Source organism: Coregonus lavaretus, assembly GCF_964263955.1.
Source record: "Coregonus lavaretus genome assembly, chromosome: 10".
Lineage (NCBI taxonomy): Eukaryota > Metazoa > Chordata > Actinopteri > Salmoniformes > Salmonidae > Coregonus > Coregonus lavaretus.
In genome coordinates this window covers 7,916,869-7,936,827 of record NC_139997.1, presented here as the reverse complement: position 1 = coordinate 7,936,827, position 19,959 = coordinate 7,916,869, and the positions used below count along the sequence as shown (strand labels likewise).

At 45.0% G+C, this 19,959-nt stretch overlaps 1 protein-coding gene across 1 annotated transcript in view; it reads right to left on the bottom strand.

Moving 5' to 3' along the window:
- Positions 1 to 401: 401 nt before the first annotated feature.
- LOC311136447 (inactive tyrosine-protein kinase PRAG1-like) overlaps positions 402 to 19,959 on the bottom strand; it is a 44,433-nt gene continuing 24,875 nt past the window's right edge. The window contains exons 4-7 of the mRNA XM_084170575.1: positions 16,922 to 17,088; positions 6,260 to 6,990; positions 3,568 to 3,837; positions 402 to 3,391 (exon numbers count right to left, since the gene is read on the bottom strand). Of these exons, the coding sequence (XP_084026701.1) occupies positions 2,588 to 3,391; positions 3,568 to 3,837; positions 6,260 to 6,990; positions 16,922 to 17,088 (1,972 nt within the window). The 3' untranslated portion in view covers positions 402 to 2,587. The remainder of the gene's footprint in view (positions 3,392 to 3,567; positions 3,838 to 6,259; positions 6,991 to 16,921; positions 17,089 to 19,959) is intronic.

Sequence of the window (19,959 nt, the reverse complement as noted above, 5' to 3'; positions counted from 1 at the left end):
CCACCACAATGAAGGCATTTAATTTGCACAAAGAGTGCACTGGTCCTCCTTAAATGGTTTGTATGATCTCTGAATCAGAAAGTTTCTTTTGTAAAATTCCCCAATTTCAATTTCCGCAATCTGACTAAAAGCTCCTCCACATTGTATAATGTACAGAGACATTACAACCAGGAATGTTAAACTATGTGTTTTCCGTGCAGATGCTTTTCACTGTAACTGTACTGTTTGGTACCACATTTTACAAATGGGCTTTTACATTTCCTTATGGCTCCTTGACTCAGTCATTCTAGACATTCTTCCATCCATTAGCAGAGATCTTACACAGTGCAATCAACACCACACACAAACACAATTACATCCATTGATGCCGTTCACAACCGAAAGACTGACGGAGCATGGTATGAATGTGTGAAAACATATTTACAATTTATTGATAAATGCAGGTGAGGCTCACATAAAAATGTACTGAATGTGTTAGTCATCATAGAGTGACGGGGAATAGAACAGAATAGAACAGAATGTGGACTGTTGTCCTGCAGCCCCAGGCCATAGCAATGATTTATCCTTGGAGAAACAAGCTCAGAAGTTGAAGCGTGCATGTGTTCCAAATGGCACCCTTTTCCCTACACAGGGCTCTGGTCAAGAGTAGTGCACTACGCATGGAATAGGGTGCCATTTGGGATGTAAAGAAAAACAGAAAGGCCTTCCTCCAGTGACTACTACGGGTTACACGATTGGATATCATAAATACTTTCACTATGGATCTTATCCATTGCAATGATTAAGACCTGCTTGGGGTGGGGCTCACTATTTGATCTACAACCTCTTTATGTACAAGTTCTGTCTGTCTGTCTCCAGACCATTCTGTGAAATTCCAGTTTCACAAATTGCAGAGGGAGCAAAGGGGTTAAGATTTACAATTAGGTTCTCAGTCACCATAACACGTATATGGAGAACTAAAGGCACTATAACAATTTATAATATCAAAAACAACAATTATAGATGACATTAAAAGACATGTTCCGGTACTTTGGCGACTAAGAAAGTATTTTTTTAAACCTCCCGCTTTGGGCTGGATGTGTCAATGCGTAGTTCATACATGCATAATCTATGAGCAGTATTACCAATTTAACTCAATTAGCCACGAAAACCCTAGTTTGAAAGTGACTTTTCTTGAAGCTGTGCCGGGCCATTTTCCCCACATTTCCCCCCCACATGGGCCAGCCCCTAGCAATTCAAGTTCTAGCCAATGAGCTTCAGCCCTCCCGCATTTGAGTGACAGCTAGCAAGAGGCCTGCCCAGCGTTATCCAATGAGGTTGCAGGGCGGGCCCAACGGCTCAGTGGACACAGCAGAGAGAGAGAGAGAGCAATGACGTGGTGCAAATACTTTATTTGCACATATGTGACGTAGTAAGCAATTTTCAGGGACCACTTTTGGCTCGTGAGCGCTACTTTCAGAACTAGTGGCTGAAAAGTATACAGAAGTCCTGGAGAATCTCTAAGGTAAGTATTAGGGTAAGTGGGACCATAGCAGTGGTGGTACTGGCTGTCTTAGTATCGCTTAACTAATGAGATACATACAGTATTATGTGGCATTAGGCAGTACACGTTTTAGATTGGTTCATGTCAGACTATTTCCATGGTTCCCATCCCATCTAGGCCAATCAAAACAGCTTTGGTTTCAAGATGGCCACCTTTCTAACCAATACATGTCCTCCTTGTGGATTAACAAGGAGAAATACAACACCAACCACTCTAAACTGAGCAGTAGACGAGGCATCCTTCTGGAACCAGTTGACTCAATTTCAACACACTAGTTTGAATGTGTATGTGCAATTCAATACACGCCAGTGTCAATGCCTGTGTGTGACATAAAACCAATGTGTGAAAGCAAATCAAAGTTAGCTAGCTGCACATGCACAATCAAACATTTCTGTCAAGAGTTGCTGGACATGGATGAAATGAGGACGAGAGCTCTTGTTTGAAAGGGCAAGAAGTCATATTGATAAGGACAACACAAAACAGTAACACTTGAAATGTCTTGGCAGGTGTGTATACTGACTTGTTCATCAATACTAATGGTAAGTGAGTTTAGGTCTCTCTGCATCACTTCAATCCTCCATTCCCTGCTTCGTTTCTTCTCACAGCTGCTGTGTCTGGGGTGGAACAGAGAGTGCTCCGATTCTGGCAAGAGAGACTATCCCGGTCTGTTCTGCCCATCGCTGGCCTGCTTGTGCTTTGGGACGGTTCCTTACCAGCGGGTTTGTGTCTTTACAGTAAAGTAAACAACCGCAGTCTCTAGGCTAGAGACATACAGTAGAAGTGGAAGCTGAATGGACAGGAAAGTGAGTGATGCCTTGTTACTTTCATGCATTTGGGTGGAGAGCAGACAGGCAGGTTCACATTGTATCACTGTGTATCCTCCGAGACAGATACAGGGGAAACCCACGGCAGTTCATGGTCTCTACACACTAACGCAGTCGCCCCAATCCCAAACCCATCCAATCCTTTCAGATCTCCAGGAGTACCTAGGGGGTAGGAGTTAGGCGTTGATTTGGGATTCAGACGGTCTGTCCGGTCAGTGTGTCAGTCCGAGTAGAGCAGTTTAGCAGTATCACACAGGGACAGAGGGTGAGCGGCGCTGAAGTACTGACAACACAGCCAGTCCTCTAACTCAGCGTTCCTCTCCGGCTCCAGAGACCTCTCTGCAAACTTCATCATCAGTAGGGCTCTCTTCACGTCCAACCAGTTGAGGAGGCCCTCGTGGCAGGTCCCTTCCCCGGGGCCCAGCCTGTCCCCCCACTGCTGTTGCTCCATCAGGTCTCTTCGGGGGCCCCACAGCAGGCTCTGCAGCACCCGCTTGGCCTCCTGGATGTGGATGCGTTTAATGGGGTCCGGCTGGAGGAGTAGCCGGGTCAGTCTCTGGAGTCCAGCGGAGTAGAGAGAGACGGGAGGGATGGGGGGCAGGTCCTCACAGCTGTAGTCCTGTTCTTTCAGTTTCGGGCTGACCTCAAACGGGTTGGGCTGGTGGAGGAGCTCATAGATTAGAATACCGGTTTGGAACTCGTCGAATTTCCGGTACTGGGCGGCCGAGACGATCTCCGGGGCCAAGCGGGCATGGTCGCGTTTGAGGCGGGGGTCATTGTGGGCGGAGTCCTCTGTGTTCCGCTGCTTGGCCTTGGCGAAGCTGGAGATGACCAGGCGGGGGAGGTGCTTCTGGTCGTGGGGGGCGTTGGGGTTGGCCTGCGGGGGTCGGCGGTGAGGGATCAGAAGGAGGTTCTCCAGACAGAGGTCTCGATGTGTCACCCCGTGCTCCTTTAGATGGTCCAGACCGTTGCAGAGCTGCAGCAGGAGGAAGCAGACCCACCGCTCATACACCTCCGGCTCGGCCTGTTGGAAAAACAAATACAAATGAGACACAGGCAGGCAAAAGTCAAGTAATATTGCGTCTTTCATTCCATGTCCACTATGGTGAACATCGCACCATTCAGTCAACGTTCCGGCATAGTGGCCTTCCTCAAGATAAGATGCAATGAAATGAGATGTTTAAACGGGCACAATCATACCTGGTGAAAGGACGCCCACTCCTTGACGAAGTCTGCCGTAGTCTGCTGTGGCACCTCCCGGGTGATAACCACCACACGCTCCTTGTCCCCCTGCGTGGGGTTGGGACTGGGGGGCAGCGAGGCCTCGTCTGCGGGGAGCATGCTCTGGGGCACGCAGGCTATGAAGTGGCCACAGTCCTGCTGGAGGTTGAAGTGGGGAGGGAGGGTCTTCTGGACGGACAGGCTGTAGAGATGACCCTGCTTGGCCTCAGAGGTCTGGCTCTTACAGATCTGGCGAGAGAAGAGGAGAGACACCGTGGTTAGAATAGAAACACAGGCATAATGTGGAAGAAAATGTCTGCCTGGCTCTTAGATATCTGGAGAGTGGAGGGGGAAGGGTTAGACCACAATGTGCGGGAAAGTGAGGAAAATATTAGTTTTCTTAATAATTGCGCTTCAGAGAGAAGAATGGGAGAGACTGGTTAGTCACAGCCAGGAATTAGGAAATGATTCAATTACATTGAAACAGGGTTTAATACACCTCCCCATCCAAGACATTTCCCCTGGTTAAGTAGCTTTAAGTAGAGACTTTGTGAGGAATATTATCCCCTCTTGCTGTCAACAAGCTTTAAATCCGTCATTCATTTAGATCTTGTTTTCAATCAAGTAGTAGCAGACAGACAGTAATTCCAATAAGTCTACCAGTCTAACTACAAGCAGCCATAAATGAGTTTCATCATGTTTGATATGAGTAAAGCCAAACACTGTGGGTATGTCCCTAATGGCACCTTATTCCCTGTAAAGTGCATTTTTGACCAGTCATATAGGCCCTAGTCAAAAGTAGGGCACTATATTGGGAATAGGGTGGTATTTGGGATGCAACTTGTCTATCTCTCCCACTTTACAAACACAGCTGAGCTCTGATATGACATAGGCAACGTCCCAAATGGCACCCTTTCCCCTATATAGTGCACTGCTTTTGACCAGAGTCCTATAGGCCCTGGTCAAAAGTAGTGCACTATAAAATGAATATGGTTCCATTTGGGACATAGTGATTTAATTGTAACTCTACAGATTGATGATTCATATGAGGGCTGGATGATTTCATTACGCATTCACATCACACAGCTGCTGCTGTGTGTGTTTGTGTGTGGGTAGTATGTTTGTGTGAGAGAAATAATGTGTGTGTGTGTGTGTGTGTGTGTGTGTGTGTGTGTGTGTGTGTGTGTGTGTGTGTGTGTGTGTGTGTGTGTGGGCCTTGACAACAGGGGTGTGTTTGAACTGTAAATCCTGGCTGGCATGAAAAGATTAATGGACCTAGAGGCATTAGGCAAGACTACAGAGCCTCAGGCAGCGAGCCCCCTTGACACACAGCTCTGGATTTACACGTTGCTTTTACACATTGCTAATGACTTTGGGACAAAGGTCAGTCAGAATGAATGCAGAGCCCTCCTCTCTCCTCAGTACAGCAGGCTACAGTAACACCTCCTCTCTCCTCAGTACAGCAGGCTACAGTAACACCTCCTCTCTCCTCAGTACAGCAGGCTACAGTAACACCTCCTCTCTCCTCAGTACAGCAGGCTACAGTACAGTAACACCTCCTCTCTCCTCAGTACAGCAGGCTACAGTAACACCTCTCTCCTCAGTACAGCAGGCTACAGTACAGCAACACCTCCTCTCTCCTCAGTACAGCAGGCTACAGTAACACCTCCTCTCTCCTCAGTACAGCAGGATACAGTACACTAACACCTCCTCTCTCCTCAGTACAGCAGGCTACAGTAACACCTCCTCTCTCCTCAGTACAGCAGGCTACAGTAACACCTCCTCTCTCCTCAGTACAGCAGGCTACAGTAACACCCTCCTCTATCCTCAGTACAGCAGGCTACAGTACAGTAACACCTCCTCTCTCCTCAGTACAGCAGGCTACAGTACAGTAACACCTCCTCTCTCCTCAGTACAGCAGGCTACAGTAACACCTCCTCTCTCCTCAGTACAGCAGGCTACAGTAACACCTCCTCTCTCCTCAGTACAGCAGGCTACAGTAACACCTCCTCTCTCCTCAGTACAGCAGGGTACCTGGCTCGGCTGAGGCTCCCTGTGGTCTTCTGAGCAGTCTAAGAGCTTGTTAAGGGGTTGGCTTACTTCATTGTACAGGTTTGACTGTTTAACGAGGTAAGAAGATGACCTTGATTGATGAGTAGAATGTACACTGTCCAATCACAAGGGAGTTTGGACCAATCAGAGTGGAGTTTTGAATTTGAGCTGCAGATTACAAATACGTTCTTCTCACTGTAATTAGGGGAGATGCCTCTAGACATGTCTGTCATTGACACACACACACACACACACACACACACACACACACACACACACACACACACACACACACACACACACACACACACACACATCCAGGCCACACGCTTGTTTATAATTCCACAGGTTCTTTCCCCAAAATGTATTCTCAGCCCCATTTGTTTAGTCTCCACACTTATTGCAATGTAAACATTAACCACAAGAGTCCTTGATATTAAAACGATGTGACATCAAAGCACTACATGACAGCCTTGGCCCAAAAAACAACGCTACTTTGAAACTCAAGAAAACAGAGAGACTGGTCTCCCTTGGGAAAGCGGTCTTCTAACCTAAATGGGACTTGCTGGTTACATAAATAAAAGCTATAGAGATGAAAGGGAGTCAGTGTTCCAGTTACCTTGACTGCGTAGGAGTTGGATGGGTCTGAGGCGCAGGCAGCAGAGTAGTAGACAGCGTCTCCTGCATTACAGCTGGCCTTGTTACAGGTCAGTTTGAACAGGGACCAGTTGCTCTCATCAAACCTCAGCGGGTTCTTCTGGCTACGGGTGAAGTGGTCCTCACACTTCAGAGCCAGGCGGCGCAGCGACTCAGCGTACAGGCCTCCCAGCTTGGAGTAGATCCCCTCTCTACTGTCCATGTTACTGAGCAGGGTCTTCAGCTGCAGGCCGGAGCCGCGGGGGGCGCTGAGCTGGGGGGAGGACGAGGAGGTGATGCTGCCTCGGCTGTGACCCCCTAGTCGGCCCCGAACTTTCAGGGGTTCGTCCAGGGTCCGGGAGCGCAGGGGGTGTCCCAGAGGGGTGTGACAGCGCTCTAAGGACTCAGAAGAGGAATAGAGGGGCCGGGGTTCCACTGGGGAGGATGGAAGACTGGATAGGGACGGGACGTTGCTCTCTGAGCCACCGGTGAAGGGGAGGCGGGGGTAGGCCCAGACTAAGGGTTTCCCGGCCATGTTGTCAGGGGCGGATACGGTGCGATTCACCATTTTCTTTTCGGGTAGGGGCGGTGGCTGCAGCTGATTGGAGAGGGTGTTGCTAAGGAACGGGTCAGGGTGAGGAGACCCTGGAGATGAGGCCATCGGGCTTCTGGGAAATGACGAGGTGCACGACAGACGAGGGGCATCATGGGAACCTGCAGAGAGAGATACAAGACATCAGTATTCATGTTGAATATCACACTGAGACAGGCTAGAGACGGGAAGATATTACATTTGAAGCACATTTCAATTTTTTATATCCTGAATTTCCTCAAACACATGACTGGAGAACTACCAGCAGCATCAACACTTCTCTGATCAAACAACTTGCCACACTTATATAAAAATAAAAATAAACACAAATCAAATTGCCACAGCATAGATAAAACCTGTTAGAAATAACGTCTCACACTACTAAATCTTCAGCGATTTACAGTATGTTCATCAGTCAGTTTAAGTGAACACACCATAAACAGGATTAGTACAGAACAGGTACAGTCGGTCACCAAGGGTTCAGGATGATATAGATTGAGTGCAGAGACAGCAATAAGCAGAGTGAGGAGAGTGACTTAACTGTCGCTAGTAGTTACTGTTTAACTAGTAGTGCCTCAGGTGCCTGTACTGATTCTTATAAATGGGAGCTTTGTGTCCCAGTGCCTCTCTAGCCCATAAAGCTATACAGTACATTGCTATATTACCTCTTACCCACATAAACCTGAAAACTCTTATTAAGAGTGACTTACAAAACAGTGCATTCAATTAAGGTAGGTAAAACAACCACATATCACAATCATTGAAGTAAAACCTTCTAAATAACCTTTGAAAATCAGTGCTAGTACCCATAAACCCATACCCTCACCCATAAACAGTACATACATTACCATACCCTCACCCATAAATCTAGAGTACATACATTACCATACCCTCACCCATAAATCTACAGTACATACATTACCATACCCTCACCCATAAACAGTACATACATTACCATACCCTCACCCATAAACAGTACATACATTACCATACCCTCACCCATAAATCTATAGTACATTATCCACTCCCCAACAGCATCTGACTGGGTGGATTCGGCTCAGCAGGCTAGTCATAGTAGCTGCACCCATCCTGTCACTGTGGCCCTCCCCATAATGGCTTAGTCATATCAGTCAGCACACACACATTCATCTATTCATCTGTTCCCTCGGAGGGTGTAGTGACAAGTTTAGAATGAGTTGGTGCACAATTTAAGGTTCAAGACGATGGTCACAATGTCTGCCGTGCTGTACCATTAGAAAAGATTGAATTAAAGAGTAGAGCATAAAGAATGTGAAACTCCACAGTCTTCCCCAGAGAGACGGATAATTGTGTGGTTGTTGATAGTAAGGCTGCATAGATAGGGTCGCATTGGGAGCACAGACTAAATGAGTAGGTTTCCAGGGGGGAAATCTAAAGGAAAGATTGCATGTATGCATGAAGCGGCAAAATACCTTATTTTCCTCATTATCAAAGTCCCATAATTATCTCTTCAAACACTTCCCAGGAAGTGAGACAATTACAGACTGTCTGAGAGTCACTGACTGTGTCCCCATTCGCACCCTATTCCCTATGTAGTGCACTAGTTTTGACCAGAGCTGTATCGGGCCCTGGTCAACAGTAGTGCACTAGATAGGGAATAGAGTGCCATTAGGGCCGCACCCCACTGGGCTTTAGACCGTATATGGAGAGATGAAGACTGTGACGCCAAACCAAACCAAGGTGCGTCAGACCTCAGTCAGCAGCGTGCAGGGTTACACACATACACACACTCTATGTGGAAAATTAGGAAACTCAAAACAAAGGCTGACAGACTTATACACACTAAGTCTAAAAGAGGAAGAGGACAGAGAAGAGGACACTACTTATTTTACTATAACCTCATTTGTTACTAACCTCATCTGTTATTATAACCTATGTAACCTCATCTGTTACTATAACCTCTATAACCTCATCTGTTACTAACCTCATCTGTTACTATAACCTCTATAACCTCATCTGTTACTAACCTCATCTGTTACTATAACCTCTATAACCTCATCTGTTACTAACCTCATCTGTTACTATAACCTCTATAACCTCATCTGTTACTAACCCCATCTGTTACTATAACCTCTATAACCTCATCTGTTACTAACCTCATCTGTTACTATAACCTCTATAACCTCATCTGTTACTAACCTCATCTGTTACTATAATCTCTATAACCTCATCTGTTACTAACCTCATCTGTTACTATAAAAATAATATAATAAAAATAATATGCCATTTAGCAGACGCTTTTATCCAAAGTGACTTACGGTCATGTATGCATACATTTTTACGTATGGGTGGTCCCGGGGATTGAACCCACTACCCTGTCGTTACAAGCGCCATGCTCTACCAATTGAGCTACAGACAACCTCATATCTGTTACTATAACCTCATATGTTACTATAACCTCATATCTGTTACTATAACCTCTATAACCTCATATGTTACTATAACCTCTATAACCTCATATATGTTACTATAACCTCTATAACCTCATATCTGTTACTATAACCTCTATAACCTCATATCTGTTACTATAACCTCTATAACCTCATATCTGTTACTATAACTCTGGGGCTCTATTCCCCCCAGGACCAACTCTGGGGCTCTATTCCTGGGGCTACCTGCCAAACTTGACAGTTTTTACAAAAAAAAAAAAAAAAAAAGTTTAATCTATCTTCATTTAACACATTTTACCAACGTTTTAGTTATTTTTATATTTTTTACTCGCTCAACTTTTTTCATTCAACTTTTTCACCCCGGGCGCTTTATCTGGACATGGTTCTATAGGACCTCCACCAACCGAAGCTAAGTAGTAACATTAACCCTATGCCATCTAATTGCTGTCATGGACTCATAATATACAGGAGAACTATCGCCTTATGGTGAGGATAGCCGTGCTGCAAGCACAGCTTCAGACGCAATCGTTAGGCAAGGGCAATGTAAGTGTAGGAAAGGATGAAACAGCGTCTGTGCCACCAGTAAGCACAGATAGTCGTATAAATCCCCTTGCACGGTCCCCGCAGCCGGACAATTTTCTCAAGGCTTCTGGAAAGAAATGCTGTTGGCATGCTCAACCGGTGTCGCTCATTCAGCCGACAGAAACTTTCAACCGGTTCTCCCCATTAAACAACGAGTCAGAGGCCGAGCCTTCTCAGGTCTCTCCTCCACCCGTTACGGGGTCTGAGCCACCGAAGACTCCCACCATTAGCTCGGACAAATTGAAAACCCTAGTCATTGGCGACTCCATTACCCACAATATTAGACTTAAAAAGAATCATCCAGCGATCATACACTGTTTACCAGGGGGCAGGGCTACCGACGTAAAGGCTAATCTGAAGATGGTGCTGGCTAAGGCAAAAACTGGCGAGTGTAGAGAGTATAGGGATATTGTTATCCACGTCGGCACCAACGATGTTAGGATGAAACAGTCAGAGGTCACCAAGAGCAACATAGCTTCAGCGTGCAAATTAGCTAGAAAGATGTGTCGGCATCGAGTAATTGTCTCTGGCCCCCTCCCAGTTAGGGCGAGTGATGAGCTCTACAGCAGAGTCTCACAACTCAATTGCTGGTTGAAAACTGTTTCTGCCCCTCCCAAAAGATAGAATTTGTAGATAATTGTCCCGCTTTCTGGGACTCACCCACAAACAGGACCAAGCCTGGCCTGCTGAGGAGTGACGGACTCCATCCTAGCTGGAGGGGGGCTCTCATCTTTATCTATCAACATAGACAGGGCTCTAACTCCTCTAGCTCCACAATGAGATAGGGTGCAGGCCAGGCAGCAGGCTGTTAGCCAGCCTGCCAGTTTAGTGGAGTCTGCCACTAGCACAGGCAGTATAGTCAGCTCAGCTATCCCCATTGAGACAGTGTCTGTGCCTCAATCTAGGTTGAGCAAAACTAAACATGGCGGTGTTTGCCTTAGCAATCTCACTGGAATAAAGACCTCCTACATTCCTGTCATTATTGAAAGAGATTGTGATATCTCACATCTCAAAATACTTAATGCTACTTAATGTTAGATCCCTCACTTCCAAGGCAGTTATGGTCAATGAACTAGTCACTGATCATAATCTTGATGTGATTGGCCTGACTGAAACATGGCTTAAACCTGATGAATTTACTGTGTTAAATGAGGCCTCTCCTCCTGGTTACACTAGTGACCATATCCCCCGCGCATCCCGCAAAGGCAGAGGTGTTGCTAACATTTACGATAGCAAATGTCAATTTACCCCCCAAAAATGACTGCTTTTTCATCTTTTGAGCTTCTAGTCATGAAATCTATGCAGCCTACTCAATCACTTTTTATAGCTACTGTTTACAGGCCTCCTGGGCCGTATACAGAGTTCCTCACTGAGTTCCTATCGGACCTTGTAGTCATGGCAGATAATATTCTAATTTTTGGTGACTTTTATATTCACATGGAAAAGTCCACAGACCCACTCATCAACTCAGTAGGTTTTGTCCAACATGTCTCCGGACCTACTCATTGCCACAGTCATACCCTGGAAATATTGTGGATCTAAATGTTTTTCCTCATAACCCTGGACTATCGGACCACCATCTTCTTATTACGTTTGCAATCGCAACAAATAATCTGCTCAGACCCCAACCAAGGACCATCAAAAGCCATGCTATAAATTCTTGGACAACCCAAAGATTCCTAGAGGCCCTTCCAGACTCCCTCCACCTACTCAAGGACGTCGGAGTACAGAAATCAGTTAACGACCTAACTGAGGATCTAAATTTAACCTTGCGTAATACCCTAGATGCAGTCGCACCCCTAAAAACAAAAAATATCTGTCACAAGAAACTAGCCCCCTGGTATACAGAAAATACCCAAGCCCTGAAGCAAGCCTCCAGACAATTGGAACGGAAATGGCACTCCACCAAACTGGAAGTCTTCCTACTAGTTTGGAAAGAAAGTACAGAGCAATATCGAAGAGCCCTCACTGCTGCTCGATCATCCTATTTTTCCAACCTAATTGAGGAGAATAAGAACAATCCAAAATGTATATTTGATACTGTCGCAAAGCTAACTAAAAAGCAGCATTCCCCAAGCTTGAATGCCTTTCACTTCAGCAGTGATGAATTCATGAACTTCTTCGACGAAAAGATCATGATCATTAGAAAGCAAGTTACGGACTCCTCTTTGAATCTGCGTATTTCTCCAAAGCTCAGCTGTCCTGAGTCTGCACAAAACTGCCAGGACCTAGGATCAATCAAGTTTTTTAATCCTATATCTCTTGACACATTACTGAAAATAGTAATGGCCTCTAAACCTTCAAGCTGCATACTGGACCCTATTCCAACTAAACTACTGAAAGAGCTACTTCCTGTGCTTGGCCCTCCTATGTTGAACATAATAAATGGCTCCCTATCCACTGGATGTGTACCAAACTCACTAAAAGTGGCAGTAATAAAGCCTCTCTTGAAAAAGCCTAACCTTGACCCAGAAAATGTAAAAAACTGATCGAATCGGCCTATATCGAATCTCCCATTCCTCTCAAAATGTTTAGAAAAAGCTGTTGTGCAGCAACTCACTGCCTTCCTGAAGACAAAAAATTTATACGATACGCTTCAGTCTGGTTTTAGACCCCATCAAAGCACTGAGACCGCACTCGTGAAGGTGGTAAATTACCTTTTAATGGCGTCAGACCAAGGCTCTGCATCTGTCCTCGTGCTCCTAGACCTTAGTGCTGCTTTTGACACCATCGATCACCACATTCTTTTGGAGAGATCGGAAACCTTAAATTGGTCTATACGGACAAGTTCTTGCCTGGTTTAGATCTTATCTGTCGGAAAGATATCAGTTCGTCTCTGTGGATGGTTTGTCAATTGTAAGTTTCAGTGTTCCTCAAGGTTCCGTTTTAGGACCACTACTGTTTTCACTATGTATTTTACCATTCGGAAACACAATGTTAACTTTCATTGCTATGCGGACGACACACAGCTCTACATTTCGATGAAACATGGTGAAGCCCCAAAATTGCCTACCCTGGAAGCCTGTGTTTCAGACATAAGGAAGTGGATGGCGGCAAACTTTTTACTTTTAAACTCTGACAAAACAGAGATGCTAGTTCTATGTCTCAAGAAACAAAGAGATATTCTGTTTGATCTGACAATTAATCTTGATGGTTGTACAGTCGTCTCAAAAAAAAAACTGTGAAGGACCTCGGCGTTACTCTGGACCCTGATCTCTCTTTTGAGGATCATATCAATACTATCACAAGGACAGCTTTTTTCCATCTTCGTAACATTGCAAAAATCTGAAACCTTTTGTCCAAAAATGATGCAGAAAAGCTAATCCATGCTTTTGTCACTTCTAGATTAGACTACTGCAATGCTCTACTCTCCGGCTACCCGGATAAAGCACTAAATAAACTTCAGTTAGTGCTAGACACGGCTGCTAGAATCTTGACTAGAACCAAAATATTTGATCATATTATTCCACTGCTAGCCTCTCTACACTGGCTTCCTGTTAAGGCTAGGGCTGATTTCAAGGTTTTACTGCTAACCTACAAAGCATTACATGGGCTTGCTCCTACCTATCTCTCCGATTTGGTCCTGCCGTACATACCTACACGTACGCTACGGTCACAAGACGCAGGCCTCCTAATTGTCCCTAGAATTTCTAAGCAAACAGCTGGAGGCAGGGCTTTCTCCTATAGAGCTCAATTTATATGGAATGGTCTGCCTATCCATGTGCGAGACGCAGACTCGTTCTCGACCTTTAAATCTTTACTGAAGACTCATCTCTTCAGTAGATCTTATGATTGAGTGTAGTCTGGCCCAGGGGTGCGAAGGTGAACGGAAAGGCACTTTAGCGACAAACAGTCCTTGCTGTCTCAGCCTGGCCGGTTCCTGTCTCTCCATTGGGATTCTCTGCCTCTGACCCAATTACGGGGGCTGAGTCACTGGCTTATTGGTGCTTTCCATGCCGTCCCTAGGAGGGGTGCATCACTTGAGTGGGTTGAGTCACTGATGTGATCTTCCTGTCCGGTTTGTCGCGCCCTCAGGCTCATGCGGTGGAGGAGATCTTCGTGGGCTATACTCAGCCTTGTCTCAGGTAAGTAGGTTGGTGGTCTGTTGATATCCCTCTGGTGGTGTGGGGGCTGTGCTTTGGCAAAGTGGGTGGGGTTATATCCTGCCTGGTCTGGGGGTATCATCGGACGGGGCCACAGTGTCTCCCGACCCCCCCCCAGCCTCCAGTATCTATACTGCAATAGTGTATGTGCCGGGAGGCTAGGGTCAGTCTGTTATAGGCGGCAGGTAGCTTAGTGGTTAAGAGCGTTGTGCCAGTAACCGAAAGGTCGCTGGTTCTAATCCCAGAGCCGACTAGGTGAAAAATCTGTCGATGTGCCCTTGAGCAAGGCACTTAACCCTAATTGCTCCTGTAAGTCGCTCTGGATAAGAGCGTCTGCTAAATGACAAAAAAATGTAAAAAAAATGTAAAATGTTATATCTGGTGTTATTCTCCTGTCTTATCCGGTGTCCTGTGTGAATTTAAGTATGCTCCCTCTACTTCTCTCTCTCCCTCCCATCCCAGAGGACCTGAGCCCTAGACAGTACTGTGCAGCCGTTTTCGTTTTGTATACATCTGGCCCTTCATTGGACACTGTGTTAACAAACCTCCAAACGAGCTTCAATGCCATACAACACTCCTTCAGTAGCCTCCAACTGCTCTTAAACACTAGTAAAACTAAATGCATGCTCTTCAACCGAACGCTGCTTGCACCCGCCCACCCGACTAGAATCACTACTCTCGACGGGTCTGACCTAGAGTATGTGGACAACTACAAATATCTAGGTGTCTGGTTAGACTGTAAACTCTCCTTCCAGACTCACATTAAGAATCTCCAATCCAAAGTTAAATCTAGAATCGGTTTCCTATTTCGCAACAAAGCCTCCTTCACTCATGCTGCCAAACATGCCCTCATAAAACTGACTATCCTACCGATCCTTGACTTTACAAAATAGCCTCCAACACTCTACTCAGCAAATTGGATGTAGTCTATCACAGTGCCATCCGTTTTGTCTCCAAAGCCCCATATAATACCCACCACTGTGACCTGTACGCTCTTGTTGGCTGGTCCTCACTACATATTCGTCGCCAAACCCACTGGCTCCAGGCCATCTATAAATCACTGCTAGGCAAATCCCCGCCTTATCTTAGCTCATTGGTCACCATAGCAACACCCACCCGTAGTCTGCGCTCCAGCAGGTATATCTCACTGGTCATCCCCAAAGCCAACACCTCCTTTGGCCGCAATTCCTTCCAGTTCTCTGCTGCCAATGACTGGAACGAAATGCAAAAATCTCTGAAGCTGGAGACACTGATCTCCCTCACTAACTTTAAGCATCAGTTGTCAAAGCACCTTACCGATCACTGCACCTGTACACAGCCCATCTGAAATTAGCCCGCCCAACTACCTCATCCCTATATTGTTATTTATTTTGCTCATTTGTACCCCAGTATCTCTATTTGCACATCATCTCTTGCACATCTATCATTCCAGTGTTAATACTAATTGTAATTATTTTGCACTATAGCCTATTTATTGCCTTACCTCCATAACTTGCTACATTTGCACACACTGTATATATATGTATTTCTGTTGTATTTTTGACTTTGTTTTGTTTTACCCCATATGTAACTCTGTGTTGTTGTTTTTATCGCACTGCTTTGCTTTATCTTGGCCAGGTCGCAGTTGTAAATGAGAACTTGTTCTCAACTGGTTTACCTGGTTAAATAAAGGTGAAATAAAAATAAATAAAAAAAGGACCATGCCTCAGGACTACATTTACATTTTACGTCATTTAGCAGACGCTCTTATCCAGAGCGACTTACAAATTGGTGCATTCACCTTATGATAGCCAGTGGGACAACCACTTTACAATATTTGTTTTTAATTGTAATTTTATTTGTAATAGTTTTTTTTTTTTCCTCGAATGTTTTTAATTCAAATTTTTAATTTTTTAGAGTATGTTTTTAATTTTCATTTGTTTATATATATATATATATATATATATATATTTTTTATTTTTATTTTTATTTTTTATTATTATTATTTTTTATTTATTATTATTATTTTTTGGTTGTGGGGGTGGGGTAGGGGGGGGGGGGGGGATAGAAGGATTACTTTTATACTATCCCAGGTATTCCTTAAAGAGGTAGGGTTTCAAGTGTCTCCGGAAGGTGGTCAGTGACTCCGCTGTCCTGGCCTCGTGAGGGAGCTTGTTCCACCATTGGGGTGCCAGAGCAGCGAACAGTTTTGACTGGGCTGAGCGGGAACTGTGCTTCCGCAGAGGTAGGAGGTAGGGGGAGGACTACCTGGCCAGATGACTCCTTGCTGTCCCCAGTCCACCTGGTCGTGCAGCTACTCCAGTTTCCACTCTTCTGCCTGCGGCTATGGAACCATGACCTGTTCACCGGACACGTTACCTTGTCCCAGATCTGCTGTTTTCAACTCTCTCTCTCTACCGCTCCTGCTATTTCAACCTCTAAATGCCCGGCTATGAAAAGCCAAGTGACATTTACTCCTGATGTACTGACCTGTTGCAACCTCTACAACCTCTGTGATTATTATTTGACCATGCTGGTCATCTATGAACGTTTGAACATCTTGGAGAAAAATCTGGCCTTAATGGCCATGTACTGTTATAATCTCCACCCGGCACAGCCAGAAGGGGACTGGCCACCCCTCAGAGCCTGGTTCCTCTCTGGGTTTCTTCCTAGGTTTCTGCCTTTCTAGGGAGTTTTTCCTAGCCACCGTGCTTCTACATCTGCATTGCTTGCTGTTTGGGGTTTCTGTATAGCACTTTGTGACATCTGCTGATGTAAAAAGGGCTTTATAAATAACATTTGATTGATTGATTGATTGATATTCCCCCCAGGACCAACTCTGGGGTACTATTTCAACAGCACCAGAGATGATACGTGTAGTTGCTCTCAAAACAATGTTTTCTCGTGGATCTCTTGGCCCTAGTTATATGTCCCGGCTGGTGGCTGTAACAGTTACTCACCAGAATCAGAGAGAGCTCTGTTGGAGTCTCCAGGCAGGCTGTCGGTGGAGGCTGTAGGCAGGCTGCTGCTCCCCAGGCCACGGAGACTGTGGGTCAGGCTCTCGACAGAGCCCTGCTGGCTGCAGCGGTCCAGCTCCACACTGCTCTGGCTCATCTTACCAGACGCCCTGCAGAGAGCAGAACAGAGGATATTACTCTCTGTGTGTGTGTTTGTTGCCTTATCATCTCATTTACATAACCAGGAAGTCACCTTAATAATAAACACAACAGCTTCCACCATTAAAAACTAATTATCACTGTTATCAAAACCGGCTGATGCTTACACGGCTTAAAAACAGCTAACAAAATGTCTCTATTGCAGCGCTCAACAATTACAGTGTTCTCTCTTCCGAACAGTTAAACAGAACAGAACATGTTAGTTCTCCTGTCTAATTTCAGGGGACTGGTCAAGCGTGTTGTGTGTGTTTGTGTGTGTGTGTGTGTGTGTGTGTGTGTGTGTGTGTTGTGTGTTGTGCTGCCTGTCAGTTTTGGTTCAGGCTAAGAGGTTGTTTACGATCTATCGTTGTCTCTGTGAGCCAGAAATATAGCTTCCCCTCCATCTCATTTAGATATCTCAACGTGTCTGGATGTGAACAATACGGTTAAGCCACTACATGAGGTAACCTGCCTCCACAAGAACACATAAAACATCAGATACTAGTCTCACTTCCTCTTCTGAGAGGAACACGCTTCTGGCTGAGTGAATGCTTGTTGTTGCTGTGTCTCTTAAAAGGAAAAAACCCATCCAAAATCTTTTGGTATTTTGTTCATTAGTCCACTGTTGATACAGTGCCAAAATGTTTTGCATGTCAGCATTAAAGTTTTCAAGATATTGGACTTTCAAGAAGCAAAGTGTCACTTGCCAGATCATCATGATGATGTGGCAAGTTACATTGAGACTGTATCAACAATGAACTAATGAACAAAATATCGTCTTTGAGTAGAGTTTCCCTTTAAGATAAAGAATTGATGGCACACAGAACTGTCTCATAGTCTTCTCAATGCCAAGTCATGAAAAAGAGACAATACAGATACTTTCTAGAGCTAGGGGATAATAATTATGTTTTGGAAAATGTCTGCCACTTTTCAACCCACCCTCTTTTCCATTTGAGTAATTTCCCTGCCAACATCCTACACTGTACTCTAAACATATAGATAGAGGAATCCATTTTTGGTTTCCCCTTTCATAGCTCCTATCTGATTATATCTGAATGAAAAGGAGCCCCTGATACCCTCGGGGGGTAGTTTTCCTAATCACGGGGTCCAATTAGGCTGAGTGACAGGCCGGCCATTCGGGATCCCATTGCTATTCAGTTGCTTCATTTCATCTGGTTAATGGGTCAAACTGAGCATAACCCCGCTCCTTCATCTCAGCTCATATTGACTGTCTCTATTGCTCTATCCACTAGGCCTTTAAACTTCAATCACATCGTAAATCCCCTCAACAAACCGCAGTGCAGTGTGTGTGTGTGTGTGTGTGTGTGTGTGTGTGTGAACCCTCCTTATGCATGAGCAGAGCAAAACCCACTATCATTTTTCAGACCAAACAAAGGCGTATGATGATGAAAGACCGTGGAAATGTTGAGGCGGAGTGTGTGTGTGTGTGTGTGTGTGTGTGTGTGTGTGTGTGTGTGTGTGTGTGTCTCGGTCATGGTCCCAAGCTCTGAGAACATTTGTATCCTAAACATCTGATCTTCCCTCCGTAGGCTCTAGTGTAAATCACCTTAAAGTAAATTGCAGTGTACGGGGTAATCCATCTGCGTTTGCTTGGAGCTCAGTGCTTACAACTAATATGTAGAAAGTAAACCGTGCTACGGAACATATAGGATCTGTTGACACTGATATCATTACATGCATGTGGTATTTTTAAAGAAGCATCAGGGTTGAGGGGAGTGTGAGATATAAGGGGTCTCTACAGGTGGCGGTGTTTAAAGCTGAACCCCATTAGCATCCTGGTTAGGGCTGTGGCTGTCATGACATTTTGTCAGCCGGTGATTGTCAAGCAAATAACTGCCGGTCTCACGGTAATTGACCGTTAATTAACATAAGCACGTTTAGCATCTCCTGGCTCCAACGCATCGCCTACAAGCCACTGATGCAGACCTTTGGAACATCTACATTTTAAAATGTCTAATAAATCCATTTAATATAGCCTACACCATCACAGTAAATCCATTATTTACTTTAGACAGGTCTAAAGAAACATCATATGAAGAAAATGTAGTCTATTTCAGAAGAACCGAATAGCATACTGAGTTGTCCTCATGCTAGGCCCTGATATCGCTATGCCATATGGCTGTGGGCTACACTAGTTAATTTAGCATTATATGAAGAACACAATTGAACATAGCTTAATAAAATAGAAAGTATATTTTCTCCAAACGATTTCAAAAGGAAGTGCACACATGCAGCTATTCTGTGTTGAGCGGTTAACAAAGAAACAGGTCCTCCTATATGCTTAATTTAGAGTTACTTATGCAACTTTAGTTGTGATACAATCGTTGGGCTATATGTTTTGATTTTTAATACATTCTAAGGCTACATGATGGGAAAAAGTTGCATGAAAAGCATGATTTGTTTCTTGTGCAAGCTGCACACACACTTCATCAGTCTCATTCACAATTTGACAAGCACTTGATAACATTCTCACCAGGCCTCGAATCTTCTGGTGGCATCCCCCTTGTGTGGCCGTAATGCCCCTCAAATAAATCCATGCCTTTTTGCAGCCAAAGTGGCCGTTGTGCCCTCGGGCTGAATATAATAATTATAATTCCCTTCTCCCGGCTGCCGTGCTCCGAAGCATCTCTCATTCACATGGCTCTCTCAGATATCTCAATTCTCATTAGCCAATGCCTGTCACGTGATCGGGTCCTTCTCACAGGCATTTCAGCTAAGGAGTAGGCAACAAGTGAATGAAGACAGACACATCGGGGACACAACTGCGCGCGTCCCTCTTATCGAATTCCGAGGCGCATTTGAAGACATTAGAACTGTCCACA